The sequence below is a fragment of the Phalaenopsis equestris genome, unplaced genomic scaffold (genome assembly GCF_001263595.1).
Source record: "Phalaenopsis equestris unplaced genomic scaffold, ASM126359v1 Scaffold000352, whole genome shotgun sequence".
Lineage (NCBI taxonomy): Eukaryota > Viridiplantae > Streptophyta > Magnoliopsida > Asparagales > Orchidaceae > Phalaenopsis > Phalaenopsis equestris.
In genome coordinates this window covers 911487-934304 of record NW_018164794.1, presented here as the reverse complement: position 1 = coordinate 934304, position 22818 = coordinate 911487, and the positions used below count along the sequence as shown (strand labels likewise).

Sequence of the window (22818 nt, the reverse complement as noted above, 5' to 3'; positions counted from 1 at the left end):
CCTAAACAACACATCCAAAGCTATTCTTGCTGCTCGTCACCTCCCCTTTTCAGTCTGATAGCCGATCCACTTGCCATCCTCCTTGAGTTCCAAAATCCTAGTTGACACTACTTGCACCCTAGAATCAACGCTAGTTCTGGAGTCGTGTTTTTGTTATGTTGCAATTTCAGATTTCAACTGTTGTTTGTTGTAATTCCTGATTTGAATTCAACAATAATATTTGTTTTTCCCTTGAATGTTTGTTAAAGTCCAATATCATTTGATTTTAGAGCTAGCCTAACTCTAGTTCTATCCTAGGGTTACCAAAATCCACCAATAACTAACCCAAACTTCACTCCAGCCACCCAAAATTTCTTTTCCGACCTTGGATTAGGTTCATGCAATATCTTTCATCTCCTAGACCTAAACCCTAACTATGCCATCCAGGAGACAAGTGATGAAAGACGTTCAAGAAATCATCATGTAAGAGCTGCAGTGGGAAATCTGCCGACTTCAGTAAAGACTTACTAAAATGAGGAAGACATTTAGAAATCATCACTGAATGTGATAGTAACAGTCGAAAAGGAGTGGGAGAAAAATATGAATCCCTTCTTTAGGTATGATTCCAGTGAAGAGAAAGATAGGCCACAATGTGTTAGGATTTAATATCAGAGGAGGCCGAAGGATTGAGTGACTTTTGGAGGATTGAGAGACCTGGGGTGAATATAGACTTACCGGTTTTCAAGAGGTTAATGATTTCAGATAACTTCATCGAGTGGTTGCAGATGGTTGAGAGGATTTTTGAGTATAAGGATGTGTTGGCTGATAGGAGAGTGAAGCTTGTTACCATAAAAGTGAAGAAGTGTGCTTCTTTGTGGTGAAAGAATCTGAAGAGAGTAAGACAGAGATAAGGTAGGAATAAGGTCACAACTTGGGATAAAATGAATAAGAAAATGCAGACAAAGTATCTACCCCCACATAAGGCTGTAAATAAGTCAATAACTCGATGAATAACTCGATCATGTTCGTTCAAATTAGTAAATAAACAAGCTTAAACTATTTTTAAAAGCTCGAAGCTTAAATGAACTGAACATGAACATAGTCGAACTATTTCGTTTATGTTCACGAACAAACTCATTTATCGTTCAACAAGTAACTTATTAAATATTGGATATTAAGCTCGATAATTAGTCGTATTATATATATGATATATTATTTAAATAAAATTTAATTAGTTAGTATTTATTTAATTATAAATTTAATAGTAATATGTTATCATATTAATAATATTTTTATTGTAATTATTAATTAAATATTTATTTTATTAATAAGTAAATTTTTATTTAGAATAAAATATTTACAGTTAAAGAAAGTGTCATAAAAGATTTTCTTGTAGAGTTTTCATAACCTTAAATGTAATGGGTTCTTTTTTTGTGACCATGACATTGCAATTGCCAGCAACATTAATATGGATTGTCTTATTGCTATTATTTCTTTATTAATATGATTAAGTAAATGATCATCCTATAATTTTTTGGATCAATTTTGTTCTTCTACTTACAAAATTTGAACTAGTGGTCCTATTAATAAGAATTATGTAGCTAATTATTAATATTCAAAGAATTTTGAGTTCATAATCGACAAATTAGTAGCTTCAATTAGCATTAAAAAATATTTATTAAATTTTTTTATATGAAAATCTAGATTGTTGTTTGAATTTTTAGCTCATTTATTAGCTCGTTTAAATACTTGTTCACTTGTCATAAACAAATCAAGTTCAAACATTGAAAAAGTTAAACAAATCAAACTTGAACAATGTATTAAAGCTCGACACAAGCTCAAGTCAAACATGAACAACTTATATTTATACAAATTCAAGTTCGAACAATGATATACTCGGCTCGACTCAATTACAGCTCTACGCCCACTCCCACATTACCGCCAAGATATGTTCTTGATGCTACATGACTTACATTAGGGGGAGTAGTTAGTGGAGGAGTTCAATGGAGTTTGAGCAGCTTATACTGAAATGTGAGTTGAGAGAGCCAGAGGAGAACACCGTAGCAGTTATTTGGGAGGCCTAAAGTAAAAAAATTAGCCCCGTCATTCAGCTGCAGCTTTACTATTCATTGAATGATGTTCAAGCATTGGCCCTGAAGGTGGAGAAATAACAAAAGCATAGCAGGACACCACCTTCATTCAGACAGTCATCTACAATAGTTGCCAGTTAGAGTAAACTTGAGGAAGGTGTGAAAATTGTCCAGAAAGATGATAGAGTTGATCCGACTGAGAAGAAGTCCGAGAGGAGCAGTCCCAACACAATGCCTGCAAGAAAGTGTTTCAGATGTCATGAGCTTAGACACATCGCCTGAAGTTGACCTATTGCCAGAGTTGTCTCTTTTATGGAGCAAAGAGTAGTAGAAGTGGATAGTGATACTGGAGACACAAAATATAGTGAGGATGTGTAGGAGTATCTACTTTCAACTGAAGAGGGCGAAATGCTTGTGGTTCGATGGTTCATTCAGACCAAGGCTACTAGAGAGTAGCAGTGGCTTCGCCATAACATCTTTTATGTCTGTTGCACGGTGAAGGGAAATGTGTGCAACCATATCATTGATGGAGTTAGTTGTTAGAATGTGTCTATATAGTTGACAGACAAGTTTTGTCTCAGTATTCAGAGACATGCCTAGCTATATTCCTTGACTTGGTTGACGAAGGTGAACAGGGTTAGCATTGATAGAAGATGTCATCAGTTGCATGGCCAAGTGTGGTGTGATATTGGACCCATGGATGCTTGTTACATTTTGTTGGTGAAACCGTGATATTTTGATCACAAGACTCAACATGACGAGTTCAAGCACACTTATTCATCAAGGATGGAAATTGCATAGTTCTTCTGCCTTCTACGGAGTTCTAGGTTTAGGTACTATTGTCATGAGAAGGGCGCCAATGGGATTACTTTTGTTGATGTTAGAGGGTAGTGAGACAGATGAGCCGATATCAAAAACATGGCAGCCATTACAGAGAGAGCGTCAGAATATCTTGATCGACAACTTACCGCCAAGGCTGCCACCATTAATGAAGTTTCAACCTGTCTTCACCTCAGAGAGGAATGAGCCAAGCTTGAGCTACTTTTGGTGAACTTTCTGGAGAACGTTTGACACAGTTTTAGTTCAGTTTAACAATGTACCCACAGATTGTTGGATAGATAGAGATGACTACTCATACTTTTGGAAACCTTTTAAGGTGTTTTGTGGGATAGCGTATCCAATAGTGGGATCTTGGTGCTTCTAGAGACTTTGTCGAAAGTTCTCTAATCTCGGGAGATTATGGCATCTTCGCCACCTTCAACTTGGTTGGCTTCATGCAATATCTTTAGGAATTAGAAACTTCGACAGATGAGGTCGAAGCTCCACCAATTCCAAGAAAATGATGCAGCAATCGTATTTCCTACGTTACTGCAATCCCATGGTATCAGGGAGCCGATTGCGGGACTCCCAAGCCGAAGGGTTCCTATGCTATTTTCTTTTTATTTTTTTCAAATTTTCTTCTTTTGATTATTCCTTTATGATTATTACCTATTTATCTAGTTTCTAATTAGGTATTTATCTTAAGGAGACTTATATATATGTTATTCTAGGGTTTGATTTTCAGTTTTTGCTGTGTTTCATCTCGGGACAGCCATCGGTGTCTCTTTTCCCTCTACCGGTTGTATTAGGGTTCCAAGTGGTGCTCCGGTTGTATCTTGGTCTTCAGGTAGTGTTTTTTTTTCTTATAATGTTCCCCATCCTTTCTTGCATCGACTCACTTCGCCCTCGCTGCTTGCCCCTTGTTGCCACCACCCAGAAAACGGCAGACCTGCTATTTTCCCCCTATTTTCTTTGCTTCCTCCACTTTGACAGCTCCTCCAAAGCTGTTCTTGCTGTTCGCCACCTCTCCTTTGCTGCTAACGCATTCTCTCATTGTTGCCGCCCCTTTCCAACCAACTACCTCCACCATAGAATCAACCCTAGTTTGGGCGCATTTTGTTGTTTTCCTGTAATTTCAGATTTGAATTCAGTAATAATATTTGCTTTCCCTTTGAATGTTTGTTAAAGTTTGGTACCACTTTTATTTCACCTTGAATGCATTGTATGCATTGATTAGTCTGATGATGGATCCACTTGGTATATGGTGTTTATACTATGCTATTCACATTGTTGGTACTATGCGAATGAAAATTCTCTTCTAAGCACCAACCGTGACATCATTTCAATCACAAGCTTTTAAATAGATAAGGTCTACCAAATGTAGCAGCGAACACTGTTTTGTATAATGCTTATTTTAGAAGCAGTTTGGAGATGTTAAGCAGCACATGTCTTGATGTTATAGTATATGATGTACCATATGCATATTTGATCATCCTAAGGAAACTAAATTTTTCATAGTCAGATTTCCTTACACTTTCAGCCTTTCCAACTCGAGACATTTAACAAGCGGTAAAAAGAAAAGAGTCAGGATGTGTGTACATGGAATAACTTATTGCAAACACTTGCTGACTTGTAGCTGATAGCATCTTCATCCACTAGTTTGACTACACTGGCAACCATTATATATTTGGCTTGATCCGAGTCAATTTTTGAGTGCACTCCTTTTTTTCTGATGCTTATTATTGTTGCTTCCCTCAGGTTTTGAAATTGAATGATGGCGGTACATTGTCCTCATATCTTGTTGTTGATTCAATGGGCAACTTCTCTCCATTGGTGAAACAGGCAAGCTTCTCAATTTGCTTACTTTTGATAAGCATATATGATTTTCAAATAACTAAGGAAGTTGAAGTCCCATGACCGACCATACTTATATATTAACGTCTAATCATGTTAATATTTTATTGATTATTAAGTAGACAAAATAAATTGTAGCATTAAACCAATTCTTGTCTTATAATTTTATTAAGCTTTATTGTTGCATGGACATCTTTAAATGGAATGGTCTATGCATGTTTTGGTGTCAAAAGTACTGAAGCATTAGAGCTATAACAATATTCGTGAAAGTAAAGTATTACTGATATATGAATATCTCAAAAGTCATATATTGGCATTAGCTTTTGATAAGAATAGCATGTTTGTGCTACTTGGTCTCAGGTGATCCAAACTGTTACCATTGTAATTTTAATTTTTTCTTACCCAGTTTTAGATAGGTTTTGTTCATATGCATTTAGATAATTGCAATGCTTTTTAATTTTATATTATTTAGCGATTTTTAACATCTCAAACTGTAACTCTACTTCTAGATAAGATCAGCCCGAAAACCTGATGGCATATGCCTTGTGGTAGGTTCGTGCAGCCGTGGTTTTTATGACAACTCGTCAAGTGATATTATATTCAGCAATTTTTCAGCGAAAAGATTTAACAATATGGAATTACAGTACTTTTGGGAGGTGAACAACATTCCTTTTCCATGAGTTCCATATCCCGAAAAAATGCTTTAAATAAACTCATGAATTTTGAAACATAATAATGTGACATTTTTTTTTGGAAAATCCATGCTCAAACTTTAGTTCCATAATCAAAACTTATATTATTTTTTTGTAAATTCTTTTTCCTGAAACATTTTCTATGATGCCATGAAGAAATTTTCTAGCTTTCCTTTACATTTTATTGTATGATATTTTACAGGCATTTCCTGCTGGCTCTGGCCCTACGGATAGAACTACTTACATGTTCACTTACGTTGATGCAAAACCAGGTGCACCAAAGTTGGAAGAGTTGTTAGAGGATTATTGGGATCTATTGCCACAATATCAGGTTCGTTTTCATGGTGCGACTCCACTTCTAAGTCCGAAACTTGCATTTGTGTCATTGATGTGCTATTTTGGGGAACCTAGTTTAGTGGTTCTAAAATTGAATCCATCTTCGCATATGGCTTGTGTGAGTAACTTGTCTGCACTTTATCCAATACAAAATGTTTGGTCAACTTACGCTACTGTGTAGATGAATTCTTGAAAGTACCACAAATTATCCATCTTCTTTTAAAATTAATTTTTCTTTGTAGATGAATTGTGGATATTTTGGTAACTAGGATATTTCTTTATGCTAACTTTTTTGGTTAATTGCTTTTCTTTTCGAAGTTGGGCACCCTAGCGCTTTTAGGGGCGTCACAGCGCCAACCAATATGGTTGCCCAACCGCCCAGTAAACCGAGCACTGGGAATTCTAGTGCTTTGGATGGGCACAACTATGTTGCGGGTTGCCATTTTTAGGTTCGAAAACAGAACATGCGGAATTTCGACGCTCGAGACAGGCAATTCGACAGTCAGAAGAAATACTTCATACAGAGTGCGTAGAAAGGCACACCTGGGAGTAGCGCTCCTGCGCTAGGAGCTCTCGTCCGATTGGGTTTTAAGTTTTCGACTGCTATACGAGGAAGGTATCTCTTGGCAGTGCGTGTAACACGAGTGTGACAGAGAGAGCGGTGCAGCGAGTTTTGCGTTGGATTTCCTTAGATTGCTCTTGTGCAATCGAGAGAGGAAGAACATTCTTGAGTTCCAGGCTTGTAGAGAAGAACTCTGACTGTAGTGTAATTTGTACATTTCTCCTACGTTCATCGTAGAATTTTTTGGTGTAGTATAGCTCCATGTTTTTTTCTCGTTCTCGGATTTTCCATGTCAAATCTTATGTGTTTTCTAGGATTTTTTATGTTGTGTTCTTTTTCAATTTTTTTTTGTTTCAGATCTCTCAAATCGGTGTATTTTTCTGCGGTGTGATTTGATTGTGACTTGATCGAATTCGATTTTTCTGTCCCAACAAGTTGCATCAAAGCGAGGTTTTCTGAAGATCTTTAATTTGAGTGAGCAATGATTAACGAAGCGAGGTACAAGATGGAGAAGTTGAATGGCTCGAACTTTGTATTCTGGAAAAGGTGAGTTGAAGATTTACTATATCAAGAGAAATTGTATATGCCATTGGAAGGAATTAGGAAATAGCCATAATCTATAATTCAGGAGGAATGGGAAGTGCTTGATTGAACAAAATTGTGTTTGATCCGTTTTTCGTTTTTATCATATATTGCTTTCAACATTGTAAATGAGAAAACTACAGTGGATCTTATGGCGTGATACTAGAGTTAACCCAAACCACGAAGCAAGACACAAATTTATTAATAACTTGAACAAAAATTATAACGACGACTCAAAAGAAAGAAAGACACCGCACAAATCAAAATATTAAGAAAAACATTACAACTAAGATTCGACGCATAAAGACACAACATGCTCGACGAGGAGTAGGGGTGTAAACGAGCCGAACACGAACGAGTCATGACTCGTTTATATTTCGAGCTCAAAAAATGTGTTCGTGTTCGACTCATTTGCTCAACGAGCCGAACATGAGCTATTCACGAACAAAGAGTCCTTTTAACTACCCTAATCATGTAGTCATAAGACAATAAGAGTTTGGGTTTAAGCAAGATTTAAAAATTATTATTTATATTAAAACATCATTTGAATCTAATTTAATAATTTTTATTCTATTTTCTTAATCAATATTTTAGTTGATTATAAATCTTTGTAGTCTTGTAATCAATTAATTAATTAATTAATTAATTAATTATATATATACATCTTAGTTCGTGTTGGCTCGTTGAAATTAAAGAGTGGTGCCAGAGCGGTAGCTGTGGTGAAGACCGGAACGGTGTCGGGTGAAAGTAGGTCTGCGCACGTCGAGGCGTCGAACCACAATCAGGAGAAGAGGCGGGAACGTTGTCGAAGACTAGAATCCGGGGGCGGCGGGAAAGACAGCTGAAGTCGAGGAATGGAGGCACGGATGACGACAAAAGCTGAGCAGCGAAGGCACGGATAGCAATCGAAGCCAAGTAGCGGAGGAACGGATGGCAACTGAAGCCAAGGAGCGAAGGCACAAATGACTGTCGAAACTGAGGAGCGGAGGCACGGGCGGCGTAAGACTGCAGAAGGCTGGGGAGGAGCTGGGAGGACCTGATGGGGACTGCTACCTGCTGTGAGGGAGGTGATAGAGGCTGCAGAATGCAGGTGGGGGCGTGCTGCAGCATTGGGAGGCGCTGGGAGGACCTCAAGGAGCTTGCAGTCTGCTGGGGAACAGAGGATGGGGGGGTAGAGGAGCTGTCGGTTGGATGGCTAGATGGGCAGCAGGTGGGCTACGCCTGCCTGTAGGGGAGCTACAGGTGCACCGGCACTGGTCTAGAAGGCAAATAGGCGGTGTTTGCATGCAAGGAAGCTCCTGGGGAGAGCTACCAGAGTGTATGGAGGTGAAACAAAGGTGGGGCGGCTGCAAACCTGCAGGGAAGCTGCAAGGGCCTGGCGGAAAGCCGAGGGAACAACAAGGTCTCTTGCAGCAGTGGGTTGGCAGGGAGTTGGCTGGCTGTGCTGGAGAGAGACTGGAACTAAGGCGCGCTGCGGGACTGCGTGTCGGAATCGGGACATCAAAGATAAACACTACTTCAGACAGGGTTACGTCCGGAGCACCTTCACCGTCGGCGGATACAACCCTCGAAAGGGAAAATGTTCAGACAAAAATAAACTCAGATTTCAAAACAAGGACCCTCTACACTAGACACTTCAACTCCTATTTGTAAAAGACTTGACCCTAATTTAGGAAACATTTTAATTAAGAAAGAAGAACAATAAAAAATCAAGATCTTAGATTTTAAGAAAGGTTTAACTTAGCGAAGGAGAATAAAATCAGGATTTAAGTTTTAGGAAAGGATTTAAATTAGGAAACGGCTTTAGGAAGGAAAATAGGAAGAGAAAAGAAAGGAAAGAGGAAGGAAGGGAGAAAAAAGAAAGGAAAGTGGAGGAGGGAGGGAGCGGTGTCCCCCCTTCCGAGAGGATTGACCGGTCCAGCTGGGCTGGAACCGCGCCCAGCCGGTCCACCAGGAGTCCTGCGTCATGACGACTCTGATAAGGATGTATGAGAAGCCCTCAAGTTCAAATAAGGTTTTTTTGATGAATAGATTATACAATATGATGATGGGGGAAGGGAGTATGGTGGTTGAACTTTGAATAATTTCAGCATTGTGAAAAACCAATTGTGTTATGTGGGCATCAACTTCAATTATAAGGTCAGTGCACTGTTAATTCTATCTTCATTGTCAGGCTGATGAGATGGACTCGTTATAGTGGTGAGTAACTCAGTTAATATGAATGAAGAAGTTCACAAGAAGGTGAGTAGTAAAATTTCAAATTTTGCATTGAATATTGAGAACAAAGGAATGAATCTGGATAGGAACAAGCATAGACAGATTGAAGTCCAGTAGAAAAAAAGTCTAGGTCAGGGTGAATTTTAGAACTATGGGAAGAGAGATTACTAGAAAAAAAGTCTAGGTCAGGGTGAATTTTAGAACTGTGGGAAGAGAGATTAAGAATAATTGTAAAGCTCCGAACAAGGCTTATAGTGGAGGTCAAGATAAAAATCTTTCTACAAATATCTCCACATGAGAAATTCAAGGTGCTCCCTAATTTTATCCCTAGATAATATTGAATATTGGATAGAATATTTTGGTGCCTCTTTTCATGCTTTCCATAATAAAGAGGTGTTTAAAACTATACTTACATTGATATAGAGAATGGTATTTAGGAGATAACAAGACTTGCAGTATTGTAGGAAAGGGTGATGTTGATATCATATTTGCTAAATTAAACAGTCCAGAAGCTCAGTGAAGTTAGACATGTTTCAAGTTTGAAGATAAATTTGATCTCTGTGAGCCGGTTTGCAAAGTCATGACACGAGTTTCAAGACTAGTTTGGTTTTGTTCTGCTATGATCGTAGGAATCTTGGCTTCCTGCTGCGATATCGTGTCTCATGTCCACAGACATCTTGTGTCAGGTTTTGCTTCTTAAACCCTTCATTTAGTGACACAATTTTACTATGATGAATTTAAGCTACCCAACCCTAAATGTTCTTAAAGACAGATTTTTTAATACCAAGCAATATGATATTGATATATGCTTAAATAGTTCCTAATAATAGATAATTATCTTATAAGTTCTTACTGATTTTCATTTATAGTGGCGTGTGATAGTTTTATGTTTGTTTGCAATCTCCTTTCTACCTCATGGGGCTTTAAATTTCCTTGAATGATTTGAGATGAACATCCATGGTCTATTAAGTATATTTAATATTAATGTTTGTAATATAATTACTGTGATTTTGTTCCAGTTCATTTTGCATGTTGAAGTACGCTCTTCATGAGTATCTTTCACACTAATTCCAAATCACAAATTTTGTTGATAATAAGCATTTAAATTTTTTTTTCTTATGGATAACTCAGTGACCAATTTCTATAACTCATGTTGACTGACAAATCATTTTGCAGGGAATTGCTATTGACAATTTAGAAGTTCTCAGAGTTGTATTTGGTATCTTCCCTACTTTTCGTGACAGGTTAGAACTAATATTTTTTAATTGTAACATTTCCATGTCCGGACTACAAATTATGTACATTAAGATATTTTATCAGGAAATATTTTTATATTTTATTATTGGAATTTCTCTATCAGCTATGGAGTGATCGTTTTTGTCATCTCAAGGCGAGCTTTCTACTGTGAAAAATTCACTTGGCATTATTTGAGTGTCGTATCTTATTTTTTAGGAAAAAAATAAATAGCATCGATGAAATACTACCTACTCTCATTTATGAATTTTATATTCTTGATTCAAGTCTTCTTATGAGAGTAAACGTGTTTTTATTCTTATGAGAGAAAACCTATTTTTAATAATGTGTCGTGATTATAAAAAGATCTATGTTATAGTTGTTTATCGAGCACTTAGATAAATTTTATGCTGGAATGAATTGCCATATGATTTAACCTAGTACAATACTTTAGAGTGGCGCCATTCTCATGCTCCGAGGAATTAATGAGGGAAATTGCGACAAACCCAATCAAATTTCTATGTATCCATCGATTTGGATTTCTTGTCATAGTCAGAGAGCAACATATTTCTACCCTTGACTTAATGGTCATTGTTAGTAACCATGAGTTATCTTATTTGAAAGGGACCTCTAAAACCAAGGGTAAAAAAACTTGCCAAGCAGACCAAGTTCACATTTTATAGGGTTCCATGGCTAGCAGATGCATTTTACGACATTATGACTTGGAGATATATCCATTGCAGAACATGTGATTGTAGGGTTCTCATGCTCCTAGAAGGCATTTGGGACAGGTGGTTGTGAAATAGTGAGAGAATGTTAATATGTATAGTCGACGCTGTTGGAAAAGGTCACGGGGATAAATCTGCTATTGGAACAGCAGGTTCGACATCGTTGACAGCAATCCCAGATTCACAACTAAGGGAACTCCAAATCAACGATGTTAGGGTGGCAAGGAGGGTCCACCACCTGTTTCTTAGTAAGATACATGCACACTACTTACAAAAGGAAATGAAAGAACACTCCTAAGAGCATAAAATAAAGAATCACGTTTCTGATACGACAAAACCAAAAGTTCCCTAAATTAGTAAAATAATAACATATAAATAGTTTCTTAAAAGCAAATAACCTAACTAGAAAATAGAGAAATAGTAAAGAACTAAAAAAGAAAGAAAATAGAAGGTAACTTGCTGCTATCAGCCAACTTTTTTATTTTTGAAAATTGAAAATAATTTTGAAATTTAATTTAAAATAAGAAGTATATAATTTGGGTTTTGAAAGTAGTGTTTAATTTTTGAAAAAATGTGATCGAATGAATCTCATTCGTCCAATAGTTTTCATAATTGTGTCTGATATCATGAATACTACACATTTTCGGAATGTCAGTGTATATCTAGGCGATGAACCCAATCCTGCAAACTAAGAGATTTATGACATTTATTTGGTCTGTGAACCTTTTATGTGTGACCGACAAGTTCTCCTATTTAATATAAAGATTAAATAGGGTTTGTTTTTACCTGGGTTTCAAATTCCCTATAGAGGCAAACCCCTATAATTAATTACATCCCAAATGACGGAGGTCGCTTGAGAAAACTCTCGATAATGATCAGAGGTACTAGTCTTCAAGAATTTAAAGTTTAGATTTTCATGGTAGGACGTGGAAAGAGAAGTGAGAGTGACTCAAATAGGAATAGTTATTTTCAGGAGTCCAAAGGAAGAAAAATGTAGGGATGTCACAGATCCTGAGAAGAAACCTCAGTGACTTCTCAAACTATCCTAATGTGTGGCTGAGTTTTAGAGATGATGTTATTTAGGTGTTTACTCCTGTCAATTTTACTATTTGGGACTTACATGTTTCTGATTATGCAAATAGCCTACAGAGATATGAGGGTTTACGTCGTACCATACAACAACCTCGGAACTTAAAACGAGTTAGGACTTACGCTGCACAATAGGGTTGCACAGGAGCCTGAAGAGTGTGTGAGGATTTACGTTGTGCTGAGCTACCTCGAAATTCTATGTGTTATTAATTAGACTAAGGAGAGAGAGATTGCTGAAGAATATCCTCTTGTTGCTCAATCCAAGCTCCTTGTCGTGCTGCCCATAAAATTGTCTCCAAGCTTATCGTCGAAGTAGCAGTCCTAAAGTCTAAGGTTCAAAAGATTTTACCATATTTGTTTAAGTGGCAAGTTTTTGTTTTGTTGTCATTATGGGGGGTTCTCCAAGCTCCTCGTCGAAGTAGCAGTCCTAAAGTCTAAGGTTCAAAATGTTGTACCATGTGTGTTTCAAGGTTTTGGTTTTGTTGTCATTATGGGGAGGTTAGAGTTGATTAGAGCGATACCGATTAGAATCCCACGGTTCCCTCGTTCCAGTATCACTATTTTATTTTGAATTTACTTAGTCTAAATAAGTTGTGAAACCCGTCTAAATTGGGGAGATCTCGTTAGTAACCGTGAGTTACCTCCTCCGAGTGACTCCCGTAAATTCAAAAGTACGTGCTATGTTTTTGTTTTTGTTGTTTTTGTTTTGAAAATGCTGTTTAATTTTTTAAAACCGTTTTGTTTTGAAAATGAAATCACAATCAGTACCTGCATAATGTGTTAGAGCAAGAGTAAATTACAATGATAAAACAACAACAAATAAAATGTACATGTACGTTACATATCTGTTGCTGCTACCCCTGTTGAATATTTAGCTCGCAAAGTATAATATAATTTGCAGGGAACTTAAATAATTTGCAGAGAAAAGAAGAAAAAAAGTAAGCAGCAGAATAAATCGTAACAACAGCTAGAAACTCCAAACAGGTGATCCCAAGGTTCCGAACAGCACTCCCTAGCACCAAACAACAGCTTTAAGCTTCTAAACAACAATTCCTAGCACCAAACAGCCATCCTAATCGTCCGAACAACACCAAACAACCATCCAATGCGTTCGAACAACACCAAACAACCATCCTAAGCTTCCGAACAGCACCGAACAACCATCCTAAGCTTCAGAACAACACCAAACAGCAATCCTAAGCTCTCACCGTCTCTAAACAGCCATCCTAAGTTCTCAACGGCTCCAAACAGCCATTTTACACTTCCAAATAGCAACCTATAGCTCTCAACGACTCCAAACAGCCATGTTACACTTTCAAACAGCAACTTGGACATTTCCTACAGCTTCCAACAGCGATCGACAACCTCAAACAACACTTATACAACCATTTTTTAGCCCAAAAAGCACTAAACAACAGCCTACAGCACTTGTAAGCTTTCAAACAGCACTTCCTAGCACTTTCCCAGCTCAAAACAGCATTAAACGACAATCCTAAGCTTCCTAAACAGCTCTCTTAGCGCGTCCAAGACAACATTTTAATCTTTCCGAAACAGTGAACATGCAGCCATAAAAATGGTTATTAAATCCTAAAGAAGCAAAGATGTGCTTCTCATTAAGCAATGGAAACACTTCTTATGTAGAATTAAGGGTTTGATCTTCCTTAAAAAAAAAAAAATTCAGGTAGGCAAGCTCATTTAATAAACATAAGGCTCTTTATGATTTTGACAAGAAAAGATCCCATAGTGACGGAAGATTTCAATCGTTACCAATTTTTTAATCATGCTTAGTTGCTTATCACACTATAATGATATTCTCAACCTACCACTATCGTTTAACTTATAGATAATTACAGAACTTCATATTAGAGTAGAGAATAAATTAGAATCAACCGTTGTGAGATAGTGCTGTGAGTCAAAGAAAATTAAATGACTTTGAAATGATTCTTAAAGTGCAGATGAGAGAACATAGGGTGCCAAAGTAGAATATAAAAAGAGTTACGAAAGATTTACTAGCATACCACTCAGCTCCGATGTAGTTACATATCTAACATCTAGACTTCAAATTGGACATCAATACCACCTTTCAAGCGTGTCCAACAAAAGGGAGCTGCCAGAAATCAAATCCCGCTTCAAGGCACAACTAGCAGCCTCTCAACAAAATAAGTGGGACGAACGGGTTGTTCGACCGCGGGAGAGAGGAGTAGAGCCAAACGACTATTCGATTGCGCGAGAAAGAGAGGAGGCAGAGGGCTTCGGTGCAGGAGGCGTCGAACAGGGCTCCTGGTCACACGAGAGAAAAGGAACGGGGGGCTTCTGTCGCGTGAGAGAAGAGCGAGTGAGGGGCCGAACTTTGTCGGGAGCGGGGAAGAGGAGTTGGAGTTGTCGGTGCAGAGGGAGGCCAGGTCGAGCGGTCTTCGGTTTGTCTGGGAGAAGGATGCGAGGTTGAATGAGAGCGAGCAGTGCAGAGGGTGGCAAGGTCGAGAGGGGCCGAACTTTGTCGGGAGCGGGGAAGAGGAGTTCGCGATGTAGAGGGAGGCGAGGTCGAGCGGTCTTCGGTTTGTCTGGGAGAAGGATGCGGGGTTGAACTAGGGCGAGCGGTGAAGAGGGTGGCGAGGTCGAGTGAGCCCGTGCGGTTTTCGGTTTGTCCGGGAGAAGGATGCGAGGTTGAACGAGGGCGAGCGGTGCAGAGGGTGGCGAGGTCGAGTGAGCCCGAGCGGTCTTCGGTTTGTCTTGGAGAAGGATGCGAGGTTGAGCGGTCGAGAGAGCCTGGAGAAGGATCAAATCGAGAGAGAGAGAGAGGGGAGCCAGCCGTGAATGGTGTCGAATGCCTGAAAGAAGAGGGCATCGAATTGTATAGCCGAAGTTTCAATGGAGCAATTGGCGGGGGATTAATTCGTTTTCATTGGCAAGAGGAGACTTAATTGGAAAAAAAAGTTAATCCTTAATTATATCCAATTATTGTGGGATTAAATGATATATTTGAAATTTGAAATTTGTGAGCTAGTGATTATCCCGAATGGTGTCGCTTGCTCATCATGTGAGTTTTGACTTTAACATTGATTTTGATGCCCTTGACAGGCTTGTGGTTGAGAGAAGATGGGTGCAACTTTGAGCATGGATTAGTCATTTGTTATTGTTTCTATTTATTTAATTTTTTGGTGGGGACTTGGGCTTGAGCAGATCTGGTTTATATACCTTAGAGATTTCTTAACATAAAATTTGTACTTCTGGATATGACTATTGGTAAAATAGAGAGTGATGAACTGGCGAGGTTTGAGATCACGATGCTGATTTCTGATTCCTCTAGAGTTGACTCCGATTGAGATTTATCTTCATATGTAGCAATTATCTTGGAATGCTAAGGTCTACTTATGCATCTTTCATATCAGTGAGATGCAAATGATATGGGTTGCTTTGATATTAATCTTGGATAGTTACGCCCAAACTTGAGAAGTTAGATCTTTTTTGAATTTGACATTCCTTTGCACGGTTATGATCTTCGATGGCTGAATTTATCATCGATGTGGTGAATCCCTTCAACTCTTTTCCAACCTCATTTATATGGATCACTTCTAGGATTAGTGACGTACTAGAACTTACAGGAAAAAGAAGGATATAAACTCATGAGTTCAACTTTATATGGGGTGGGCTTAGCAAAAGTGAATAATACTGGAAATAATATGGTCCGTCATTAAAATTAATATCATGGCTAAATATGATGTGTATTTGAGGACTAATCAAGCGGAAGGCTTTGATCATATGATATCTTGAATCTAAAGAGGATTGTCTAATGAGGTTGGTGATTGATAGTTGGGGTTGGCGCAAGGATAGATAGCGATTTCATAGGCTTTCAAGTAAAAGGTGGTATCAATGAACCATATCTCATATCCAAAGAGGAAAGTGTTGCTGAGTTATTTAAGTAAGAGTTGTTCCATGGCATGCAAAGTGTCTTTTGGTGTAATGTGTGGATTTCTATTGTGAACTCAATTAAACATGTTCTTAATTTTTCACTCTTTAGATGGGTGATCTTTTGGGAATTTTCATATAAAAAGCATAAAAATTAGAGGTGTTATCTTGGTATGAGATGGGTTGAGCTATTGACGTTAACAAGCCATTAAAAATAATTAATATCATTAATTAGTTTTAATTAAACTTAATTAATATTAATTCATCCATTCCCGCTCATGCTTTTGCCTCATAATTTCGCGCTTTTGTTTGATGTAAAAGTTGTCTCCCATAACTTGCAGTGCTCATTCACGTCTCCATTGTACTTTCCCATCGTCCTCTTTCTCCGTTCGAGATGCACAAAACCCTTTGCTGGTTCCACTTCGTTTTCTCTATCGCGGTGAATTTCCCCCGGGATAACCCGTCTTATCTCCTCCATAGTCGTGATTAAGGATAATATGAAACCAACAAATAGATAGTTGTACACAGAGACCTCCGAAACTTCTCATTCCTTCTGTCACTCGCATAACCCAACAAAGAGATCGTTGTACACAGAGACCTGACCCGGGACTTGGAATTATCTAAGACAGGAACATATGATCGGACGGTGAAAATTAAATCTCTTTTATTCTATTCCTTTTACTAATAGGTTAATATTTAAATATTCATGAAAGAACCTTTAAAAAATGCAATTAAATTAACAAGTAGAAATTTATACATTTTCGGTTGCTAGTCTCGGTCTCTATACACATTTGCTCATCTTCTATTCATCTTGTTCAAAAGCTTAAAACTAAAAAAATATTAAAACAATATAACGAGTTATCAAAAAATAATCCACGAGTAATCACACTTTTAAATTACAGTAACTCAAGAAAAAAATCAGTATGCATGCCGGTCTTTCATTTCTCTATAAGAAATCTTATAATATGCTAGTTTGTAATATTTTTATAAAAAATCTTATAAATGCTAATGCATGAATCAATGACATTTTCTAAATGAAAATACTCAATTATTCTATATGCATTTACTTTAACTTTACTTTAACTTTATATTCTTTACCACATCTATCTGTTTGAGGATTACCGTCAACAAAATTTAACACACCCCTAACCGATATTATTTCGTCGGCACAACAATTAACGATTGAAACATCACAATTGTCTGGGTTAGAAAGGTTCTCACTCGCCCCTCGTTGATATTCTCACATTGGCGCATCGATTAGTGATCTAAACATCATAATTATTTGAGGTGGTGAACTATATCTTCTCGCCGTTGGCCAATATTCTCTCGTCAATACAACATTAGTGATCTAAATATCACAATTGTCTAGGGTGATACAAAAATTATGTATGTGGGTGCACTGACGTCTCCTGTCAGTACCATTAGGGAGTGAACTACTTCTTTGAACATGCACATGCAAACATTCAAACATTCATATATAAACTATTTTATTCTTCATAACATGCATTCTTATTCTGCCGCGCAACTATTCATCATACATAACTCTCATATCATGTATATCTTTCATATCATTTATATCTCTTTTTTCAAATATTTCTCTTTTATCATGCATATCTCTCATATCATGTTTATCTTGCATCATGCATATATTTCCTATCATATATATCGTACATATCATGTATCTCATGCATATCATCCGCATGAGCTCTAGCTAAAATTTTAGATGCTTTAACAAATATGTTAGAAATATTGTGCAGGTTAAGGCTAAATTTGCACTCAAATAGTTCATATTTTAAAAGCAATCAATTGAGTCTCCCTATCTTGAGGGCAAAGTTGTAAGTCTCACCTTCCTAGTCTAATCCTCCCTCTTTGAAGCACTGGGGTTGACGAGTCTATAAGTTTTATAATGTCCAATTCTCACACACACACATATATACATAAGAATTTGTAAGTTCAAATCTCCTAGTCTGATCTTTTTTTGTAGGACTGAAGTCGACATGACTAATATGCTAAAGATATCAAATTACAAATTTCAAATGAATCTTTGACAAGAAATTTAAATATCAGATTCCCAATGATGGTCGAGTTGATATAATATTTTAACTAGAGGGGTCAATTTTTAAAACCAAGATTTTTAAAATAACCAACTAAAATATTTTAGTAAAATTGTTTACTTAAAAAGACTTAAATCAAATTCCATCCACTCTTTGCAACAATTTATTGAGGATGACAAAATTTTGATTCACTTCAGCTCACGAAGAGGGAATGTCATATTGAGTGGATCACTATATTCACACTCAAAATAATTTCATGATAGTAAGAATATGACCCGAGTTTTTTGTCCGCATGATTTGATCTACAATCCAATCTACGTTATGAAATTTTGTTCTTTAAAGCTCTCAACCTCAAAAAACAAAACAAAGAGTTACGGGCTCGGAATTTTTGGAGACCGCATGAGCCAAAGTGAATGATACCCAAGAAATTATGGCCTAGGGTGTTATCACAACATAGCACAACACCGCTTTGTTGCAAAGCAATCAATTCTGTGCAAGGGTCTAAGTGTTTTTGTTACCGATTTGCACCGGTAAATGGAAGGCGCCAACAAGTTTATCATTGGTTCTCAACTCTTATGGGGACTTTTAGGTACATTATTGTTTTAATAAGAATCCACGCAATCATATCCCTGATCCCGAAAAACATAAACATTTAACCATCGGAGCAATATTAAAATAAGTGTTGTGTGTTCAGGTTGTTGGAAACTTAAAAGCTTTCGTGTTTTGCATATCTTCTCGTGGTAATTTGATGAAGCCACCATTTGTCTTCTACTGCCAACTTTCCTTAAAATTTTATCAAATTTAACATCTCTAGTTCATTTTTATTGGCGAATCTTGCATGCCAAGCTCATTCAATCTCCATGGGTTTTTACATATTTCATATGACTGCATGCTGCTTACAAGAAATAAAAATATTTGTGCTCTGCATCCCCCTCATCTAATCCCTTGCCTTTAGCTGGTGACTTGCCCTACCTCTCTTTCTCTACAAGTGTACTTATCTTTTTGGCCCTTGCGTTTTATTTGAAACATGAATGAAAACTTATTCAATTCACTCTAGACTCTCTTATACTTCAATTTTTTTTTTTTCCCTCTTTCTCTAGACACCATCCGATACTTCCATGAATTTGCAACAGTAATATAGGATGATGAGTCATTATAGCGTATCAAGGAGGATTTGTTCCATCGGACATCTGATTGTTCAACTATGAGTAAATGTTGTAGTTATCAACGCTTCTTAGTAAAACATTTATAATATTCTCATGTTGGAAATATTCAAAATAGCTATCAATTTTTGTATCTTATTAAAATTATTCTTAAATTCAGTTATATTAAAATTCAAAACTATAATAATCTAATTTACGCATTATTCTCTCACATTACAAAAAGCACATTTTCTAAGGTTTCACTTTCACGTTGAGAATGGGTTTCATTGAAAATAAAGTTACTATTATAATTTTCACCTCTAGCATTGAGCTGATATAAAGTTCATCAAGTGTATAGTGTTTTCCGTAATGCAGGATCTGTTTGACTGAGTTGATTTATGCGATGCTGCCCCTATGTTTGTAGAGTGAACGTTTTAATAGCTCTTGCGTCAAGCCATTTTCTTAATGTTTCAAGCCATTCCATTCTCTTTTAGATCTGTCATTATTCTCAATTTTCTGAATCTTGATTTTAGTATTCTTATATTTATTATCATGTAGTCTAGCAATCATAGCTCTTATAAATCTAATTTTGCATGTATGACTTATATGCCATTTAAAAATCTGTATATTTTGTTCAAAAATTTTCGAACTTCAACTATATATTATTTGTGAAGTTAGTGTTTTTTCCCGGATACGGTCTTTAACCGTATGTTTTACCATAATTTTGAGAAGTTAAATAAATTAAGCATATACATTTAAATCTTCATTTAATACTCTTTCTATCTTTTTCTTACATCGATAATGACCAGTGGTCAACCGCTCACAATAAATAAACCACAGAGCTATGAGATGTTTAAGCTGATAGTTCTTCTTCTCTTCTCTGTGTGAGACCTTTAGACTTCTTCGAAGCTGAGCTGAATTTTGTATGCCGTTGTTCCTATGAATGAACCGTTAAGTAGCAGCCAAATGATTGTCACAATATAACCAGAAGTTACTGTAAATCTTCATGAATCATGACAAAGCATACAACAACATAGTGTGCAGCTACCTTGATTTTCTTGTATTACCAAGTTTTTATCTTAAATTGTGCATCCTAGTATTGCGCTTTTAAGCATAATTCATCCATTATTGGGCATATTTCTCCCGTAGGCTTCCCGGCTTATTTGTTGACCTTGCAAGATGCTTAACGTTTGATGCCATCATTTCTGTAGTACTGCTAGTCTTGTAAGATATTTACTTTTCATAATCTAACATCTTTCTTTCAAATGAATATGAATGCAGCCCTCTTCGAGCAGCATTTGACCGTATTGTCCAAGTGAGATATTGAACTGTCGAAAGTACTAGATTATGCAGTTTCTTTGGTACTATTTCAATGCTATCGTTTGTGCAGGTTGGTGATGCCAGCGGAATCCAATCACCGGTTTCTTTTGGTGGTTTCGGTAGCATGACACGACACCTCCGCCGACTTTCAGCTGGTATGCTTTCTAGCACTTGTGGATCTTTCCATTGGCAGTTTGTTTGTATTTCGCTGAAAAGATTATGTCCTTGTTGATTTTACCAACTTATGAACTCAGTAAACTACCAATATACCAAAAAAAAAAAAAAAGTTTTATTTTAGAATTCTTTTCTTTCATGTAGCTAAAAACTAGATTTAGTAATCTGTCAGGGTATTAGTTATACTAGGTACCTTTCCATCACCTAAACAATCAAAATTCTCTACCCATATGCTCTTTAAAAAACTTCCATTTAAGATTACGTATTTTTTATGGAGTTTTCTTCTTTTAAATAGGGATATATGAAGCAGTAGCCGGGGGATTCCTTGATCAGCACAACTTGAGTTTATTGAACCCTTACATGGTCTGTATTTTATGATCTGTTCAATTTACTATTTTCTTGCATATACATAAATTGGAATGTTAACTTTTGCAGCCAAACCTAAGCGCCTCATGGTTGTTTCAAAGAGCAATGTCAGCACGATCAGATTCTGATGTGCCCCCCACCTTTATTAATGAACTCCTTTTTTACAATTTTCAAGCTATGCAGGTAATTATTACCTTCCAATGATTAACTGCAAGAATATTTGTTTTTTAGCTTCTGCTTCTACATGTTTTTCCTTTTACTACGCTTCTTCAGAGGCTCGGTGATGGCGTCCTTCGCCCATTTCTTCAGGTTAATAGCTTACCTTCTCTGCTTTTACTTTCTGCTTTGGGAATTTCAGAAGGTGCTGCTTTGCCTTTTTTGATTTTGATACTGTTGATCTGAGCACCTGGGTTTTAAATTATTCAGGATGTGATACAGTTTGGACCTTTAGTGAAGACTCTGGGTTTGGTTATGATATTTCACCCCCAAATCTTACCATCAATATTCAAACATGTGAGTTTCCCATTTGCTAAAGTATCTTGAAAACTAAAATATTTTTTGACTTGGTATATGTGTATATGCTTTGATTTGAATATTTATCATAAATAAATTTCCTATAGGCCTGTTTGTAACATATTCCAGCAAACATAGCTTATCATACCTGACATCAGCACAACTAGAAATACAATTTTACCTTTTGTATGAACTTGTTTCTTTAGGTTGGCTTTGATGTGATCCTTGATTGGTTCCGGCATTTTTCAATGCTTGGTTGCTACACCTTTTTATCCAGCTATATCAGTCCTATCATAAGGTAAGCAATGCCTTATGATCTTAAAAGAACACTCAATGATTTCCTATTTGTTCTTAGGAAGATTCACATACATGCGACTCAATTCTTATTTATTTAGGTATGTAACACCTTAACTTACAATTTTTATGAGTATACCACCCTTCATATGCATGGAAAGTTGCATTTCACTTTTTTAAAAATTGAAATAGTGATCTTTTTTTGTAATGAAATATTTGGGTGGTATAGATATAAGAAGCAAAGTTTAGATGTTATATATGTAAATGCGTAGGAATTGAGTGATATGTATGTAAATGCCCCTTATTATTCTTTTGAATGAAAGTATTTAGGTTGAAATATTCATACTCTAATTTGATTAGATTAATCATCAGATTTACTTCATCATGAGTGTAATATAATCTCTTACTTATTAGTTGCGTTGCGTTGAAATATTCATACTCTAATTTGATTAGATTAATGAATATTCTTAGTAATTTACTCATTTTTACACAATTCAGATGATTATAATTAAATTTGAGTTATCTTAATTTTTACCTAATTAAAATTTAATTTTTGCACTATTTTGGGCTACTTTTTTTTTTTTATTTTCCATTCCTTTGATCAGCAATTTCCAATATTCAAGGAGAGACTTTTTACTGATTTTAGTTTCAAGTTTAGGCCATGGATCGAACTCCTCCCAGAAAAGAACAAGTACAGGTGGAGGCGGCATCTGGAAGCATGGAAGTATGGCTCTGGTTTAGACTACAACGATTCAATGAGGTAGATTTGTAAAGATTTTCTTTCTTGGCTTTATTTCATCAAATGACTCCTTGCTGAGATCAACAGATGGTCTCAACTCAAATATGAGATCAACATTTATGTCTTCTA

At 36.6% G+C, this 22818-nt stretch overlaps 1 protein-coding gene across 5 annotated transcripts in view; it reads left to right on the top strand.

Moving 5' to 3' along the window:
* Window positions 1-22818, top strand: part of LOC110026117 — a 62943-nt gene extending 40125 nt beyond the window's left edge. For 2 of the 5 annotated variants that reach the window (XM_020726919.1, XM_020726920.1), the window contains exons 10-21: window positions 4647-4730; window positions 5252-5398; window positions 5637-5765; window positions 10308-10375; window positions 20565-20598; window positions 20674-20758; window positions 21073-21140; window positions 21213-21326; window positions 21417-21452; window positions 21570-21656; window positions 21863-21954; window positions 22556-22805. In XM_020726919.1, the coding sequence (XP_020582578.1) occupies window positions 4647-4730; window positions 5252-5398; window positions 5637-5765; window positions 10308-10375; window positions 20565-20598; window positions 20674-20758; window positions 21073-21140; window positions 21213-21326; window positions 21417-21452; window positions 21570-21656; window positions 21863-21954; window positions 22556-22691 (1080 nt within the window). In that variant the 3' untranslated portion in view covers window positions 22692-22805. Of the gene's footprint in view, window positions 1-4646; window positions 4731-5251; window positions 5399-5636; window positions 5766-10307; window positions 10376-20564; window positions 20599-20673; window positions 20759-21072; window positions 21141-21212; window positions 21327-21416; window positions 21453-21569; window positions 21657-21862; window positions 21955-22555 lie in introns of all 5 variants that reach the window. The other 3 variants (XM_020726921.1, XM_020726922.1, XM_020726923.1) reach the window with 3 other exon arrangements.